At 41.3% G+C, this 19,734-nt stretch overlaps 1 protein-coding gene across 1 annotated transcript in view; it reads right to left on the bottom strand.

The window, feature by feature from the left end:
* Window positions 1-5,958: 5,958 nt before the first annotated feature.
* LOC111863163 overlaps window positions 5,959-19,734 on the bottom strand; it is a 41,956-nt gene continuing 28,180 nt past the window's right edge. Inside the window, exons 3-4 of the mRNA XM_023849215.2 lie at window positions 16,696-17,181; window positions 5,959-6,095 (exon numbers count right to left, since the gene is read on the bottom strand). Coding sequence (XP_023704983.1) covers window positions 5,959-6,095; window positions 16,696-17,181 — 623 coding nt within the window. The remainder of the gene's footprint in view (window positions 6,096-16,695; window positions 17,182-19,734) is intronic.

Raw genomic sequence — 19,734 nt, 5'->3', positions numbered from 1 at the left:
GCTTTTCCTATTGCGGAGGTTATAAAGAGAGAATAGCCTACACCAAAGTGAATTTGAAATTATCGCCAACAGCGAGCTACGTATTTTANCTGGTGTCAGAAGTGGGATCAGTAACGAAAACACGTTACAATATGATTTCTGTGAAAGAACTGAACAAATCTACAATTACGATAGCTGGCGTCCGGACAGAAAATTAATCCCCAGATATAGAGTTTCCGAAGCAGAAGTTCTAAATAATCAAATGCAACGAACGGTAATAAAGTAGAAACTAAAGCATATGTATAGTATCATGTACACTATGAAAGTTGGCTCAGACGATGGCAATGCTGATTTGTAATCGGGAGGCACCCGGTTCGAATCTCGGCAGATACATATACTAGCTTGACAGTTTGTCTCAGTCCGTCCAAGCGAATACCGGAACAGGTTAATTTAGGCCAAGCACATTCTTTTCTCATCCCTTCCCATTCATTAATCACCAATCAGTCGACGCTATATGGCATGAGTCAGTGAAAGTGTCGTTAAATACGCTATTACAGATACACATAAACAAAACGATTTAAGAGAAGACGTGGACATGGGCCTCGGATGGGTTCTTTAGAAGGACACAAGGGAACTATACCGACCGAGCGACCGCTGCTTGTCGGCGAAGTTAGTGAAAATTTTAGCAGATAGAGGGTGTAGCGTGGTCAGCGCGAAGGATCCCCACGGCCGTTAATTTCGGTTTTCTAGACCGGAGCCGCTATTTCCTCGAAATAGCTCCTCAGTTATACTCACGAGGCTGAGTGCATCCTGTTCCAGACCACTATAACTCAGAAAATCTATTAGAGCCGGGAATCGAACCCAGGGCCTCTTGACCTGTAGCCAGGAAATCTGACCACTAGACCACAGAGGCGATCTTTGGATGGACATAACCAAGGGAAAATGTAAATGCGATGTGAGACATCGAATGTAAGGAGTTTCTATAGGACATGTTCACTGGCAACAGTTGCAATAGAATTCGCGAAGTATACGCTACATTCGGTGGGAGTACAGGTCAGATGCGACAGGAGTTACATTGAATCAGCAGGCGATTGTATGTCTTTCTATGGAAATTGGAACGAGAACCGTGAATTAGGGACAGAATTTTTTGTACCTAAGAAAATCATATCAGCAGTTAAGAGGGTAGAATTTGCTAGTGATAGAATATCACACATATCACAGCGGCCTCCGTAGTCTAGGGGTCGTGGAATTTTTAAGGGCGGAAAAAATTCAGGGAACAACTCCTCCGGGAGGGACTTTAAGCCGTGGGTCCCGTGTCGTAGATTTACAGCACGTAAAAGAACCTCATGTCTCTAGGAGACCTCTGAGCTAAATTTGGCCAAAAAGTTTCTCGCCCAAAGTAGTTTCCAATGCCTCCGGTAGATGGGGGAAGTATTAGGTACCACTGCCAGAGGAGGGGGGGCCTCTCTGAGAGAAAGGGACTAACTATTAGATACCACTGCCAGTAGAAGGTTGGAACCTCGCTGGCAGAATGGGGCTGATAGTAAGCACCAGTACCGGTAGGGTATGGAGACAGTAGAAATTAAAAAAGGGGGATGCACAATGGACCAATAACTGTTGTAAGTGCATGAGGAAGCCCACCCCCTCAACACTGAATACTGAATACTGAATCACACATATCACAGGGGATCGCTGGTGTGACACTGTTGTTTTGAATATGTATGCCCCAACGCAGGGTTCAACACACGACAAAAGGGACTGGATATTTCAGGGACAAAACAGGTATAAAGATATTTTCAAAATATTTACAAAAATTTGCATGAAATTAGTAATGACAGTGGAATCGAAATAGCCGAAATTGCAACATCCAAAACTATAACTCTCGACAGTGCGGTGTTCCCACATCACAACATTCGTAAATTCATTTGGAAATCTTCTGATGGGAAGACACACAATGAGACTGACAGGAGATAGCCTTCAACTATATTTGGTGTCCGTCTTTCAGGGGAGCCGGCTGTAATACAGGTCACTATTTCGTGATTGCAGAAGCTAGGAAGAGACTGCGGGCAAGGAAGCGAACAGGGCGAAAATTTGATGGGAGGATATTCCGTCTCAAGAATCTATCGAGGTGAAAGGCACAGAACAGTACAAGGTTAAAATATCTATCGGTTTTACGGCTTTGTAAAACTTTGATGATGGTATGGATATCAATAGAGGTTGGTAAACTGTTAGAAAATTATACCAAAATTTCAGCAAAAAGAGTGTAGATTATTAGGGAACTGAAGCAGTGTAAGTAGTTATTCGATAAAGTTGTTCAAAATTATTAGATCAAAGGAAACAAACCAAATTGCAATAGATAAAGGATGCCAGCCAAATAAATGAGGGTAATTTGAATAATGTAAGATGGGAAGCTAGCAGTCATTTAAAAATATGAGATAATAACTGTAAGGCAAAATTAAGTAGCTTGCAACCAACAGCAAGAACAAGAGCTATACAGTTCTACATAGAGATATAAATACATTTAAGAAGAGTCAGGAATGTAGAAATAACTTGGTGAAGGATGAGAGACGTAATCTGATTCCATATGCCCACACTATTTCGAACAGATGGAAAAATTGCTTATCTCAGGTCCTAAATGTACGAGTAGACGAAGTCAGTAATGGCAGGCAGATGAAAATGTATATACCTGAGCCATTAGTATCTGAATGTAGTCCTTTTGTAGTTGAAAATGTTAAGGAAAAATTTTAAATGTTCAAATAGTCAGGTATTGCTCAAATTCCGACAGAACTGATTCAAGCAGGAGGATTCTACATTCATAAACTCATTATTTCTGCTTGGAACAAGGAAGGATTTATTGTGGCTGCAAGGAGTTTTCTATATTACTTACGAATGTGAGTGGTTATACAACTGACTGTAGTACATACTGATGATGGCACTATGATGCCGAAACATGTCGTGAAGTAACAGGTGAAAGTGATTGCACTACAAGACGGCCACTGTGTACATATCATGAATGAAAATCAGTGAAACAGGACGCTAAAATACAACACACTGAGGCATATGAAAATTTTACCCCAGTACCTTTCTCTCTAGGTTAACGCCATATGTGCACAAAATTATTGGGGATCATTAATATGGGTTCCGATGTAAGAGATTAACTACTGATCAAATTATTTGCATTCATCAGACACTGATGAAAAAATTACAGTAAAATGAGACAGAATATCAGCTATTTATACACTTCAGAAAAGCCTATGATTCAGTTAATCGGGAAGTACTGCATAATATTACCATTCAGTTTTGTACACCCGTGAAATTGAGTTAATTCAAATGTATTTCAACGAAATATATAGTAATGTCCGTATAGGTGAACATTTGTGCAATGTGTTTCTTGTTCAAAATGGTCTGAAACAAGAAGATGCTGAATCGCCATTGCTTTTTGCCTTTGGTTCAGGATATACAGTTAGGAATGTCCTACAGAACCAGGTAGAATTGAAACTGAACAGGAGATATCAACTTTTGTTTTTTAATTATGTTAATTTATTAGAAATTATATAAATACCGTAAAGAAGAGCACATAAGTTCTAACAGACGTCAGTAAGGATGCAAGTCTAGAAATGAACACAGAGGAAGTAGTACCTGCAGTGGTCTCGTCAGAAAAATGCAGGACCAAATCATAACATAAAGATAGACAATATATCCTCCAAAAATATTGCGAAATTATAATTTAGCCAGTAATTTTATATGGGTGTGAAACCTGGTCTCTCACATTAAGGGAAACATACATACTAAGGATATTTGATGACAGGGTGCTGAGGAAAATATGCTGACCTATAAGGGATCAAATAATAACACTAGAAGGCTGGAGAAAATGTATAATGAGGAGCTTCATAACTAGTATTCGTCAACAGATATTATTAGAATAATCAAGTCAAAGTGGATACGTAGGGCACGGTTTGTAGCACGGACGGGATATAAGAACATTACGCACATAGAAACTTGGTAGGAAAAGTTGAAGGACAGGGACCAATAGCAAGATCCAGATGTACACGTAGATTGGAAGATAATATTACAATGGATCATAGAGGAAAAGGATAGGCCGCGCCATAGCTCAAGAGGTTAGTCGCTGGCCTCCTACCGCGGCGGCCCGGGTTCAATCCTGGGTCTATTCAAGTGGGATTTGTGGTGGACAAAGTGGCTCTGGGGCAGGTTTTCTCCGAGTACTTCGGTTTCCCCTGCCAATCTTCATTTCACCAAATTCGCCATCATCATAATCACCCGGGGCAGGCTACAATAGGCCAATCAGTGGCCGCCGTGCCGAGTGGACCCAGTTGGACTCCCCCCCCCCACTAAGCGAATTAAAATTTGAGGAAAAGGATGGGGCTGTAGACTGGGTTCATATGACCAGGATAGGGACCAGAAGACGGCTCTTATGAACACTGTAATGAACCATCGAATTTCATTACATGTTAGGAACTTCTGAGTTGCTGAACAGCTGTCGACTTCTCAAGAAGGACTGAGAATGAACGAGTGAGTGAGCGAATGTGAGAATAGTTGAGACAGTCAGCTAGTTAGCGTAACCTCAGCTCACATAGAGTTTTATGGAAGCCAACCTCAGTTAACTATAGAAAACAACTTCAGATGACAGTAGAAAATCAGAGAAAGAGAGAAGCAAGGAAATGTTAAAGAGACTGGGTATTTGACACGGCCCATCTACACGAATATAAACTGAAATGATTATCTCACTGAGTGGTGTTGCGGAATTTTCCATGGCTAGGTACAGTGAGTACAGAACTTGGGAAGAGGATGAATATGCGCGAAGCTTGGTGGAATTTCAGATATTTCTCATTTGGGATGCCATCATCTCATATCTCTTGTAGGATAGCGGAAGTCACCGCTAGAAACTCCAATTGAACTCTTCGGAATGTGGACTCATCTCACTGTTCAGTCATTACATGTTCAGCCTCGTCTTCATCTTGCGATCCTTCGCTTGAAATCCTTTCCCCTTGAACTGTTTCCTCACATTCCTTGCACCTCACACATTTTCTTCATGACATTGGTACAACCGTTCTCATTTGTCCCATATTCATCATCTTCATAATGTAGCGTGTTGTGTGCGTCACGCTACAAATAAGTTTACGCTGTGGTGTTTGATATAGCGAATTTATTCCACTCACTCACCTTACACACTTTACAATCATTACCACTTGCAGTGTTACAATCACTGCTTACACAATGTCTCGGCCGATACTGGACTGCTTTCTTCGGCGGCTTATAACAGACTAACTTCTTTTGGCGACTAATCCGAGACTCTCTTCTTCAACGGTTGGATAAAGACTGACTGTTCGAATGCATTCAACCCCGTTTTATAACCTCGGTCGCTGCTATGCAACGAACCCTCTGTTAAAACCGTGAAGACTCCTGTTAGAACTACAATAGAGCGATTGTTGTTTCCTATGCAACGGTCTATTCTAGCGTTTCCATAGAAGTGACTCTTCTGGATTCCCGACACGTTACAATACTATAAGGGTTTACGTTTAATTTTCTGTTCGTAAAATCTTCCACCTGCAGTCCGGCTCTCCGACCATTATTCTGGAGTCCAGGATTACTTCTTTCCAGTGTGCGTTCCAGCTACACATATGTTGCAACAAATTCTTTTGGCAGCCCCAAATTTCACTGATATTATTTGAAACGCAGTGGTGTCTCTTACATCTGGATTTCATTACTGATCTAGTCTTCTACCAGTAATGAAGGTAGTATAAGCTCCATCCATGCGGCTTCCACTCTTTTGGCGTCCCTTCTGTAAAACACAATGGATTCGTTTGTCGTCATGCACTTTGGTATCGTCAAACTAACAGACGCTCACGATGGTCGCTAGCCTGAACTACACCTTTCGGTTCTATTTTAAGCACATACAGGGAGTTTCTCTAATGTTCTGCGTTTACGAATCAAGTTACGGTGGACGGCTCTGTAAGCCAGTCACACCCACACGTCCGTTGTGTATCGACTGAATACTGAGGGATCACAAATCCTTGCCACCGATTCTGTGGTTATTTTGCTGAAAAGGGCATCCAGCTGCACAATTACGGAACTAAGTTTCTGGTCTTTAACAAGATCTAAAACGTTGTGACGATGGTACATCAGTATAAATATTATATTTCTGGACATTACCCATCGTCTTCTTTATATTTCAAAACACAACGTTTCGGAGACTGGATTCTGTCTCCGTTTTCAGGTAAAACCTACTCAGTTGGGTCCAACTGATAGAGCTAGTCCTTATCTCTGGACATCTGCACCAGCATCAAGACAGGGTATGCAAAGCCAAGCACAACGCAAACCATCTGCGACAGCTAAGACAAAATGTTAAGAATTCGATACGTATAAGGTATTGAACCAGAGAACTATCAAGACACAAATCACCACTGGAGAGAGAAAACTCTACGTATTGCATCAACACAAGGAAAACAAACTTTCCCACTCAGTCTACACTGAGCAAAGTTGTAGCTTTTTCACTTCTCCTGTGATGACCGGATTACAGATGGGAGAGAGGTCCAAGCTGGGTTGACTGATCGGATGATCTATCAGAGACATGTGGGCAGATTCCTAGTCGTTACTCTGGCAAAATTAGCTGAATGATCCTGCTGTGATAGATACGAGTACATCCCCAACATTACATAACTGTGACGTTTAGTTCTGTCAACTAACCCGCCACTCCATGATGTCGCCAGTTCCTCAGCTGATAAGAAATTTCCTGCCTTTTGTGAAACTCGAGTATTCATTACTGTTTCACAGAAACTTGTCGCTAGGCCGTACCTCAACTCATCGCTTCACATACAATTTATCTACGAGTAATACCCATTTAAACACTATCCTCCTATTCTTCCATCCATGCTTAACAATTCCAAACGGTCTCTTACTTTCAGGTTTTCCGATAAAATTTCTATATGCATCTTCCAAAGCTTTCTCTCAAATCCAAATACATATTTCCTCAGCAGCCTGGGTACGACTTCTAAAAAAGAAATTTGGCCAGCCCTGGTCTAAAGAGAAACCGATACGTGTATGAAATTATTGAACAGAACTCAGTAGGGTCATGTACTGTGACTGTGGGAACGCTATACAGCGTTAGTAATGCGTTTCGAATCGTTGTTTCATCCACTTCGCTGACTTGATCATCAGTGTTTGTTTCAGTGCGTCTAGTGACAAGCGAATGAGTCTAAGCTCGAGCAAACCTAGGATTAGAAACCGGTAGCAGGCTTCTGGCGATTCCATTCTCCGGCGCGTTTTCCTTTTCTCTCGGCACTTCACGTTACCTGACTTCAACTGACAGTGTCTTCTGTACATACAAACCTATTTATAGACATTTGATTTGTTTTAGAGACGACTTTAACATTAACAATACTTACAATTTGAAATTAAATAAATTATTATAGTTTTACTTTTTACTTTACCAAACCAATATGAAAATATCAAATAATGAAAAGGATTTTCGAAGAAATATGTCTACAGTAATATTAGATGGAAGGTTAACCAAGAAAATCGATAAATTTGAATTTCTCGTATATGAAAGGCCTATTATATAAGGAAAATGTTAATTTAAAACAAAAAATATAAACTTTTCGTTATAATGATACAAGAATAGGGGAAGTTCAATAACAAAACAAAGAGGGATACGAATTTAAAATTCTCTTAGATATGTTCGTACCGAATAGAGATAACAGTAATCTAGCAAGAGAAAAGTAATTCAGGGTTCATATTCATTTATTAAAAACATCAAAAACTGGCCTAAAGTTCATTAAAATAACTCACTTAATTCGTGTACTTCAGAGTTATCGTCGTTCCCGTATAATGATATTTGCAGGAACGTCAGCAAACAATAAGAAACAAAATTATGACACTAGAAAATTATCAAAAATCGTTAATATGGAAAACAAAATCGACTATACATAAATAATTGACTAAACTGTCTGCAGATAACAGAAGGCATAATAATTCCAAAATGATCCATGAATTATAAATTGAAGAGATACTTTGTACGCCACGAAAGACAGGAATTTTTAGGGGCATCTGGTATTAATTTCGATCAACAGAGAGGATAAAATTACTTTCTACTTGTATTTGACGCCATGTAGACTAGTAGATCGCTTCCGACGTTTTGGAGCAAAGCAATGCTTCCATTTTCATGGCAGAAGAATAAGACAAGGATGAAAAATGTAGTCCTGATAACAGGAAGGTAGGACTAGGGCCGCATTGTTGGAGCGGGCGCACCAATAGGAGACAGTGGCAAGGAGAACATACGGGTAAGCCTAACCCGATGGCAGGTGTAAGAGTAGAGAGGAAATGAAGGAGAAGAAGGTAAGAGAGACTGAACAGAAATAGAAATATAACAGCTAACAATTAACTGCAGGATTTGAGGTTCTCACATCGGCAGTTTTGAAAAGTTCTGTCATCTGGGATATAACGTAGTGAAATACGTTGAATGTCAATCAGCCTTTCGGAAGACCATGTCTCTTCCATCTTCAGGGTCGAAGAATAGCCCAAGCAAGAAACCAGCATGAAGCTTCTTTCAGTTATCCATTTTTTGTTAAATATTTCTATAGGGGAAACCTCAGGAGATCTCTCGACCATCTCAGGGATCAATCTGGTGGAATCTATCGATCATGAGGAGTAAGGAATGGCACTTGAGTGACGTATGGCCAGCTTTAAAGATTTGTTTCGAACCTCACAGCAACGCCAATGTGTGTGGCTGTCACCTGCAGTGCTACAGTAAGCGCCAGGCAAAGAAACAACAGCAGATACTGCCTCCTTGTAATAAAGCGATAGCAGAACCATAGATATCCGTCTTTGAAGAAGTGTCGTTTACCTCTAAGGTACATCCTTCTTTCAGAGCGGGAGGGGGATACTACCACCATCTCGTGTCTCCTCACTGACTCCAACCTGGAGGCGAAGTGACTTCTAATGATATACTAAGACATCAGGGTTGCTGTCTGCTTCTTGCTAGTTTTCTTGCTTCGATAACGAAGATGGTGGAGGCATATTCTTCCGAAACGTCGGTTTAATTTCAATGGACAGTAGACATTATATCTTCATAACCATCGCTGTGAGAACCTCAAATTCTAAATTCTACCTGTTGCTTACAGAGGCGTGAAATGTGGTCTCTCACATTAAGGGAAGAACGCAGAATGAGGGTATTTGAGAACAGGGCGCTCAGAAAACTGCTTGGTCCGAAGAAGGCGGATATAACTGGAGACTGGAAAACATTTCATAAAGAACAGCTTCATAATTCGCACTTTTCAGCAGATATCACGACGATCAAATTGAGGGATATGAGATTTGGAGGCTCGTGTAATTCACGGGAGAGACTAGAAATGCATAATAATATTAATAAAAATATTCTTCTCTAGTTGCAATCATTTGTAAAATAATTGGCAGTGTCGGTCAAACATAAAACACAGCTTCCTCGGTTTCGTTATCCTTAAGAAAGCGTCGGTTAAATGGACTCCTCACATTTTCATCAAATCAAATGGCGAAACATGTGAGTTGTCTACTTGACAGATCAAGGGTAAGCAAACTCGGTATTCAGAAGAAAGGAAGTATAAGAAAATTAAAGATATATCTGATAAAAACAGCATCTGTATCTCAGGGAAAATAAATGTTGATGGAATCAGTATACAAAGCAACTGGGTTCCAAATCCTCCACATTATCATGAGCTCCAGAAATCACAATTGTACTCGTACAGAAATATGAGGGAACGAAAAACTCTCTACTGAATACTAGTAATAAAAGTACTGTCTCCTAGGACGATACACCGTATATTATAATAGAGATCTGCCAAGGTTTCAGAGAAAAGTACTACATCTTCATGGTCGAAGGGTAGGTCTCAGCCCAGCAAGCAAACACACTAACAGCAAACAGAGTAGCAACAAGCCGAGTATTTTTGACACTGAAGATGAAGGCGAAATTCCGACGAAATGTCGGTAAAGTTATACCAGACAACAAGACTGTACTCTTCACAGTCATAGACATTAGACCGTAACATCTCACAAGCTCTGGTTAAGTTCTTTAACTTAAACTCATAGAGCATAATTCTAGTATTATATATATGTACATTCTGTTGCATTGAGGTATAACTTATAGTCTTGGTTTCCTTCTATAATGCAACAGTAGTAATTAAACAATATTAATTCACACTTAATTCACTAAATGTTCGTTAAATGTTTAAAATGTCGACAAAATTATTAAAATATATGTACATTTGGTGTTTATCATACGTACTTCAGCAGCATAGGGCCATCTTCGGGGCCATCTTCGGGCAACACATTTTTTAAAGTGCTTCACAGTCCAGTAGACTCCTTTAAAAAAATGCGTTACCTTGAGAGAACCCTATGCAGCTTAATGAAATTTGAAACATTTAACGAACATTTAGTGAATTAAGTGTGAATTAATACTGTTACGTAAATATTGTTTCATTATAGACGGAAAACAAGACTATAAGCATAATTCTTTTTGAGAAGTTGACAGTTATACAGCAGATTAATAAATCCCAAAACGTAATAATACCCATGATTCATAACAGTATCTATAATTCACATAGGGTTTGAAGCTTACACAGCGACAGTATGCTAGTACAACAAAGTCTCTCCGGGGACGAGCCCTGTGTGTGGAGTTGTTGTCCGACATTTCGACACATTTCAGAGACTGTCTCCATCATCAGGGGTTGATGTGATAAGTGCCGTAGTTCGCGAGCTGCGTTTATGCACGGAAAAGGCATAAGCTAACTTTGTGTGTGTGTGTGTGTGTGTGTGTGTGTTACACGTATATATGTACATGCAGGGTACCAAAACAAGAAAACATATCCATATTAACATGTATCCGAAAACATATCATTTGAGAATTATTAAGAGTACGTTTACAACAAGTGCTCAAAATGTCCTCCATGAAATTCAATGCACGCCTCGACACGTCTCATCATGGACCGCCGCATCCGTTCAAAGATGCCGGGGCAGTAGCGGACAGTCTGACAGACATCCACAATGCGATAGTAAAGTGCCTCTTCGTTGTCAACAGAAACAGCATACACAAGGTAAAAACCTAGATTATTCAAATTTGGCGAGCGTGGAGGTCATGCAGTGGGTCCTCCGATACCTATCCAGCCGTCATGATTAGAAGTTTGGGAGAACATCTTGCACGGCACGGCTAGAATGGGCTGTAGCGCCATCATGCGTGTACCACATTCGTGCTCTGACTGGCAGGGGTACATTTCCCAGTAGCTTTGGCAGGTCATCTAAAAGGAAGTCTCGGTAGTGGTTTCCTGTAAGCCGATGAGGCAAGACATGCAGGCCTACCGGCCACTAACAATCCCTACCCACACATTAACGCTGTACTGCTGCTGATGTGTACACAAGCATTCAGCTATAACTTAAAACTAAATGTTCCGGTACATGTCGGTACGGACCGTTCTTCTTGTTTTGGTGTGTGGAACTCGCGCCCAGCGTTTGTCCGCACCTTCAGTTGCACTCTGTATAGCGTGAGAACTACGACAATCACCTCAACAACCCCTGGCTATGGGGACAGAAGCAGTCTCTGGGACATCTGTCACGAACTCACACTAACACCGCTCATCGCCATCTTCAAATTATAAGTTGCCCCTTTCTCACTTCACCAGCACAATGGGACTTAAATTTGTAAAAACACTGTAGACAAAATATTCGCGAATGTTGGAACAGTATTAGCCGTTTCTTTTCTAAACAAACAGGAGCAATGTCGACACTGGTTGAATGAATACACAGAGTTCAGTTGTATTACAACAGTGAGAAGCAACTGGTTAAACAAATATTGCTGTGTGACAACATTTGTCCCTAAGAGCACATTTCAATTCCGTTATGTTCCATATAAAACGTATACTCGTTTTGTTTGTCACATTAAAATAATACTGAGAAATAAAAAATAAACCTTGTAACACAGAGTAAAAACATTTGGCGGGGCAACACTGAAATGGAAATTACAAAATGTATCCCACTGATTAGAGTCAAATGCAATAATATTTTTACAGCGTCGGAATGAATGTTTTCCGAGAAATATTCTTTGAAAACCGTTCTTTTAATTTGTTTAAAACTGGTAAGTCCATATTTTTAATTTCACCCTGGTGTACTGCAACACTGACTCTCACAACATATGTTCCATAATGCTCTGTAGTACTAATAACTTGCACAACGCGGTGTATTTCTATGACTGGTTCAATTCAACGCGAGTGGAGGATCTATTTCTTTTATTGCTAGTGGGGTGGGACTAAGTCTTTTGTACTGAGGCCACTTCTGGCCTATTGTACCGGCCCAAGATGATAGGTGAGGGTGATTGTGGAGCAATTGGTGGAATGAAGATTGGCAGGGGAAACCGAAGTACTCGGAGAAGATCTGCCCCAGCGTCACTTTGTCCACCACAAATCCCACTTGACCAGACACGGAATGGAACCCGGGCCACCGCGGTGGAAAGCCAGCGACTAACCGCTTGAGCTATGACGCGGACCTTGAGTGGAGTATCTAACTATAAAGACTGGGTAGTGCAACTATTATTTTATTACATAAGACCATACCGGCATTCGTCTTACGTCATTTTAGAAATCCATTACAATTCCTTGTTTGTTGAACCGCCAGGATCATCCTGCCGTCGAACAAGATGCTTCAAGCGGTAATATTTGGGAAGTAACTGTTTCGAATCTCGACTACGACACTGAATATCCTGATATTATTCAAGGTTTTTTTCAGTTCCTCCAGGAAAATGCAGAGATAGTTAGGCCACGATCATTCCCTTCAACCTATTGCAGCGTGTAGAGCCGTTTCTAGAAAACGTCTCCGTAAACACGTTCCCGCGGCCACAGATATACATGCAGCAATAGAGGTACTGTTGGAAACGGTATTTTCTACTTGATCCGTGCAAATGGGTTATAAGGAAGACAGTGGAAGCAACAATATGCAGTTGGAAGGGAGCCGCCGTTCAGAGAGGATTTGAGTAAGGAAGCAGAGGAATAGCCATTGTTGGAACCGTTACCAGGAGACGTATAATAACAGATTGAGAACACGAGTCTGTGTGCTCTAGTGATTTGTAAAGTGTGGAAATGAGCGATAGCGTTATACTTAAGTGTAATTACGAGTTATGTGTTAAAGTGGTCAATAAGTCCAATATCCAATCCAAAATTCCATCTGCAATCACTCTAACACCTGACGCTACTTTCAGATTCATTACTCGCCTATTACCCAATAATTTCACATCACTAATATGTAGCTTAGCCGGTCACGGTAGCCGAGCGGTCTAAGGCATGCACTGTCTTCGCTCGCTCGGAAACCGAGATCGTGGGTTCGAATCCCACTCAGGGCATGGATGTTTGTGTGCGTTTTTCTGTGTTTGTCTACAGGTAGAGGCCTTGCGACGAGCTGATCACTCGCCCAAGGAGTCCTGCCATATGTGTAAGATCTAGTAAACCGAAGTGAAACGGAGAGTTTCATGGAGGTACGCCCAGGCCCAAATTGGGGCTGTAGCGCCACAGGAAAAGAATATATATAGCTTAAGATAAGAAACCTTCAGGGGGCACATTCAGGAGAGTAGTTGGTTGAGGCACTGTGCTACAAGCGATGAGGCGGACTATGACCCTGGGGTCGACTCAACCTCTAATAGATATGAGTACCAGGAATATTCTTGGGGGTAAAGGACGACCGGCGCGTAAGGCTGACAACCTTACGGCCATCCATGAGGCGATTGTCTAGAAAATGTGGGAAACCTCAACATCTCACAACCCTATGGGCCTCCATGGTCTGTTACAGGGATAGCTTTACTTTTTACTTTTGCCTTTTACAATTAGGATTGCAGAGAGAGGAAGTGTCTCCAATACTCTTTCCTACTACCTCGAGTCTCACCTGCTATAAGTAACGAGGCTCTGGGGACCGAGTCGTGAACGTACAGTGATTCCCTCAAGATTGTGACAAACACCACTTCAAGAACTGTCCAAAGAGAAATTTACAAGTACACGTAACATCTTTATGCTCCACCCACTACGCGAACAGGGGTTCTTCATCGTCAGTTAGGTCATCACTGGATAGTTACCAGATTATGCTTTGAACATGATTCTGGTATCCCCGAGCCTGTAGGAAATTCGAAAATACAAGCCTTGTATCGGACTTTTCTTCCGTAAAGCTGCTTACACAAGATATGACCTACGCCGTTCATATAACGAATGATCTTCACCAGCGAACTGGCCGATTCTTGGCCATCAGCCAATCAGCAGAGCAACAACGTGGTTTCAAGTGAAACTTTATAATCGATCGCCAACCATCCTACACATTTTTATCTCTGTTATGCAGGCAAGTAGGCGCAATTAAGGTTGCAAATGTGGTTAAATCTGAAACACGATTAAGCCTGCTACTTTAAAAATCCAAGTTTAAACATGGATTTCCGGGGAAACTAATCATCTGCTTCCCTTTCACTACAATCTGCGTTACTGGTGCAAGTAGCAAGAACTTTATTTATGTACGCGTAATGAAGTCTACTGGCTGTTTATGTAGATACCATAAAGAAAAGCATACAAACTTTAACTGACGCAAGTAAAGAGGTTGGTCTAGAAGTAAACACTGAGAAAACTAAGTGTATGTTACTGTCTCGTCACCAAAATGCAGGGCAAATTCACGACATAAAGATAGGAAACAGATGTTTTGAAAATGTGGCACAGTTCAGATATTTGGGAACAACGATAACAGATCGAACCTGATTCAGGAAGAAATTAAGAGGAGATTGAACTCGGGTAATGCTTGCTACCATTCAGCCCAGAACCTTTTGTCTTCTCGTCTGCTGTCCAAAAACATAAAAATTAGAATATACAAAAATGTAATTTTGTCTGTGGTTCTATATGGGTGTGAAACTTGGTCTCTGACATTAACGGAGGAACATGGACTGAGGGTGTCCGAGAACAGGGTGTTGAGGAGAATGTTTGGACCGAAGAGAGATGAAGTGGCAGGAGGTTGGAGAAAACTGCATAATGAGGAGCTTCATAACTTGTACTCTTGTCCAAGTATAATTAGAATTATCAAGTCAAGGAGGATGAGGTGGGCAGGACACGTAGCACGAATGAAGGAGAGAAGGAATGCATATAGAATATTGGTGGGGAAGCCAAAAGGAAAGAAAACACTGGGAAGACCAAGGCGTAGGTGGAACAATATTAAAATGGATCTTAGAGAGGTAGAATGGGATGGCATGGATTGGATTGATCTGGCTCAGGATAGGGACCAGTAGAAGGCTCTTGTGAACACGGTAATGAACCTTCGGGTTCCATAAAATACTGGGAAATTCTTGAGTAGCTGCAGAATTGGCGACTCCTCCAGAAGGGCTCAGCTCCATGAGTAAGGAAGCAATGCGTAATGAAGTCAATGAAACAATAAATCGATTTTATGGAGCCTTGACTCCGCATGTAATAATTAAGTTTAAAGCTGTAAAGTTGTCGCCAATGTCAATATTTGAATATAATACCACAAAATCCTAAAGAGTTGCTTACCCACAATAATTTCACGCCTTCCTATATGACCATGTGTTATCCTGCGTAAACCAGATTACAATAATTCTATGGCAACAGCTATTAGAATGCACAATGTTACAAAATATTTAATTAAATTATTTGAAATCGTGAAACCATGGTCCTTTGTTGGTTTGAAACTGTAACTTTATTTTTACTGTATTCCGATGGCAGAATTTCTCACACTCAAAATATGTCCATTATGAGACTGTAAGTGGTATCATATCCGTGAAATGAAAATGTAATTAAAATCAAACTTAAGGCTTCCACTTCAAGAATTTTGGTGGTCGTTGTCTTGTTATTACTAGAGGAAGGAATTTGTGAATACTGTTGAAAGGACGTCATGTACCAAGATCCATGACAGTCGGTTCAACATTCAAGTAACTTTAAGGTTAATACGTCAACAGCTTCAGAGGATGTAGCGTTGGTAGTACTGATAGGAGGGATGTACGAGTCATGCCGCTGACATGGTCTCGGGTGGCATGACATACATACCAAGTTTCATAAAGATCGGTTAAAGTTTTCAAAAATTGTCAGGGGGGGGGATACACACACAGAAAGGCAATTTCATACGCCTACTTTTATGTTTTTAAAATAAGCAAAATAACTATCCTGCGATTGTAGATTATATTAAAACACGATAAATTATTTATGTAATGAACACATTGCATAAAGTTATAGTCCAAGTAAAGGTCAATTTTTCCAACTTTCCCAAAAGTACGGGTCTTACGTGCATGCATCAAGAAGAACAGTTACTACTTTAAACAGATTACTGTGCGAAATACGTCAATATTTCAATCGCTCTCTCTCTCTCTCTGACGAACAATCCACAAAAATAACATGAAGTCATATCATGTAGTTTGTGCTGAAACTGTGGAGACATCTGTACAAATTGTGTGGTGTGGGTACATATGACAAACCAACATATGCACGCATACATATGTATATATACATATATCTGGTTTCATAATTTTATAAATGCATTTTTCGTGAATGTAGGTCTGTCTTTTCCGTTAAATCCTGAACGATATTGTTAAATGTATGTGATTTGAAAGTTACTACAAGGCAGTAACTTTCATACACTTCACCAAACGCATGACACGCACTACTGGTTTTATAACTAGGACTGCTCCTTAATAATAAAATGAAATCTTCAACTTACCTTCCTCCTGTGTAGATGGTTGGTCCTGCTTTGTCTCCATGCTCGATATCTCGTTCACCACGTGATTTCCTGTAGAAGACACCACGATCTTTTTCTTGGTCCTCTTCTTCTGAAGACCTTGTAGTAGATTAGCAGTTGCTGTGCTAGCGGTAGACACAGCGGTCACCAGAAACTGCGGTGCTACTGTGAATATAGTAACCCGACTACCACCACTTCCTCGCAAATCACTTCCTTCACCACTAGCACTACTACCACCACGATTACCACTTCCTGACAACGTTGGTGCAGATGATGTTCGCATGGATGGAGGCGACGCCGACGCTGACGTCACAATTAATGCGCAAGCTCCACGATTCACAGCCGTGTTGGTCGCACTGTCGTCACAGCTGCTCATTAAGGCCGCGTCTTTCAAACTGCCCCGACGTGACGGTACGCGCCGTGTCTTGACGATAGCGACGCACTCGCTCGACCGGCGCTGATGGCGATCTGTGGAACACAAGTATCGCCTACATCAATACTACACCTCGACACAGACTTGTCACTCACAGAACGGAATCTACTGTCTCTGATTGGCGATGCAAGGATAACAGTTCCCTTGGCATCCTTACGCAACAGACTGACTTCGGATATATTAAATGATGCTATGAAATGAATCCAAACTCTTCAACAAAGTCATAACATACATATGTGTACAGTCATTTCAGAGTATTTACAAATAATTATCTGGAAACAGGGGTAACATACAGAACGACGTTCATGATAAAGATGGTGAACAATAAATACTCTATGTAAGATTTGAGGTTTTCTCGGCGGTGACTATGAAGAAAGTCGTCTTCTGGGACGTGGCGCTGTGTAGAAACTGTGTGAACCGACGTTTCCGAGGAACATATCACCTCCATCTTCAGTCTGTTGCACGTGCTCTGCTGGTTCGCTCGCGGATTTCTTATTGTCTTCTATCCTGAAGATGGAGGCGATACGTTCCTCCGAACGTCGGTTGACACAATTTCTACACGGCGCCACATCCCAGAAGATGGCTTTCTTCAATATATACTCTAAATCACTGCTACCATTTATTTCCAAAATGTGCCTCCCGTGTACTCTCTAAAACGGCGAATACTGTGGGATATGCACAACAAGAATTTCATCATTTGTTCTGTATGATTATAAACCGAAATCTTACTTAGAGGAAAGAATATTGCAAATACCTGAAAAATTTTCAAGCAAATATATGAAACTAAAACGCATGGAGTAAGAGCAATTCAGGCATATCTCATATTTTTCTATGTCTATGAGGTTACAATGGTTAAACTTGTGACTATAATGGGACATACAAGAAATGCACAAGGAATTTTGGTTGGAAAACATCCTAGAAACTACCATTTGCAAAGTTAGGAGCTGGGAGGATACAATTAAGATGAAGCTTAGGGAGATATGGTATACTGTGGGCATGGGAGGTGGATGGAACTGGCTCAGGATAGTGTCCGGTCACAGGGTTTGGTATTAGCGGTGTTGAACGTTCGCTTCTGCAAAACATTGTTTCCTAATTAACCGTGAAATTATATGAAGATGTATGTTACTGAACGCGTATGTGGTACGGTAATGAACGTAGGTTCGTGGCCTGCTCTGAAATAATGTACCACCAGTTGCGTGAAGGGACTGAAACATATCATAAACATCGCGAATCCTAGCCATTACATCGCGGCGTTTAGATACTTGTCTGCGTCACACACCTACTCCTTCAGGTTCTTCGTGATTTTCCTCAATCCCTCTAGAGAAATTCCAGGGTAACACTTTAATTAATCCATGACGTGTTCCTTCTATATCCTTCCAATTTGTTATTCACCATCATCTAATCAATCAACCAGTCAGTCATTCGATACTATATAGTCTAAGTTTCTGTCAATGTCAGTGAAAATTCCAGCCGACAGGAATAACTCGAATGACATAAATTCTGAAGGTACTCGATTCAAATCCGGACCGAGATATTACATGATGATTGCGGTCATTTGCGGCTTTCCTCAGTCATTTCAGGCGTACGGTAGAGTAGGTCCCCACATCCCTCTGAATTCAATCTTCATAAACTTCATTTCAAGTCATTCAACACAGAGTTCATATTCTGTCTTTTGTAAATAGCCTTTTTGATAGAGAAGAAAAAGATTCAATAACACTCATACCAAAGCCCGCCACTGGACACAACCCTGAAACTGCTCCATCTTCCTCCTCACCTCACAACCTAGTTCCATCCTCCTCCTCCTCTCACATCCTAGTTACGTTCTCCTCCTCACCTCATAGCCTAGTTCCATCCTCTTCCTCAGCTCACAACCTAGTTCAGTCCTCCTCAGCTCACAACCTAGTTCCATCCTCCTCCTTAACTCACAACCTAGTTCAGTCCTCCTCATCTCACAACCTAGTTCCATCCTCCTCCTCAGCTAACAACCTAGTTCAGTCCTCCTCGTCTCACAACCTAGTTCCATCCTCCTCCTCAGCTCACAACCTAGTTCCATCCTCCTCCTTAGCTCACAACATAGTTCCATCCTCCTCCTCAGCTCACAACCTAGTTCCATTCTCCGCCTCAGCTCACAACCTAGTTCCATCCTTCTCCTCAACTCACAACCTAGTTCAGTCCTCATCTCACAACCTAGTTCCATCCTCCTCCTTAGGTCACAACCTAGTTCCATCCTCCTCCTCAGCTCATAACCTCGTTCCATCCTCCTCCTTACCTCACAACTTATCTCCCAGAGTCCCTGTCTAGGCTCTTCCTTGCCAGTACATTTGAGGTGCCTGGGAAGATAATGTGAAAATGGGGGCCTAAGGATACTTCTCCTTCCCCGTCTTCGTGATTTTTCTAAGACGGATCTCCAGCAAAGCATCCGGTGCACATTCCTTGTTCCCTTAAAATTGTTATAACAGTGTCATTACGAACATTCTACCTCTCCCCAACCCCCTCTGCATGCCTGCCTACACCACTCGCACAAGTTGTCACATGTTAGCTCTCGCTCTATCTCCTGCCTTCGCGTTCACAGTTTGTTACCGGTGCTG

The sequence above is a fragment of the Cryptotermes secundus genome, unplaced genomic scaffold (genome assembly GCF_002891405.2).
Source record: "Cryptotermes secundus unplaced genomic scaffold, Csec_1.0 scaffold265, whole genome shotgun sequence".
NCBI classification, from domain to species: domain Eukaryota; kingdom Metazoa; phylum Arthropoda; class Insecta; order Blattodea; family Kalotermitidae; genus Cryptotermes; species Cryptotermes secundus.
Note: the sequence above shows the minus strand (reverse complement) of the source record. Positions and strands in the feature narration are given on the sequence as shown.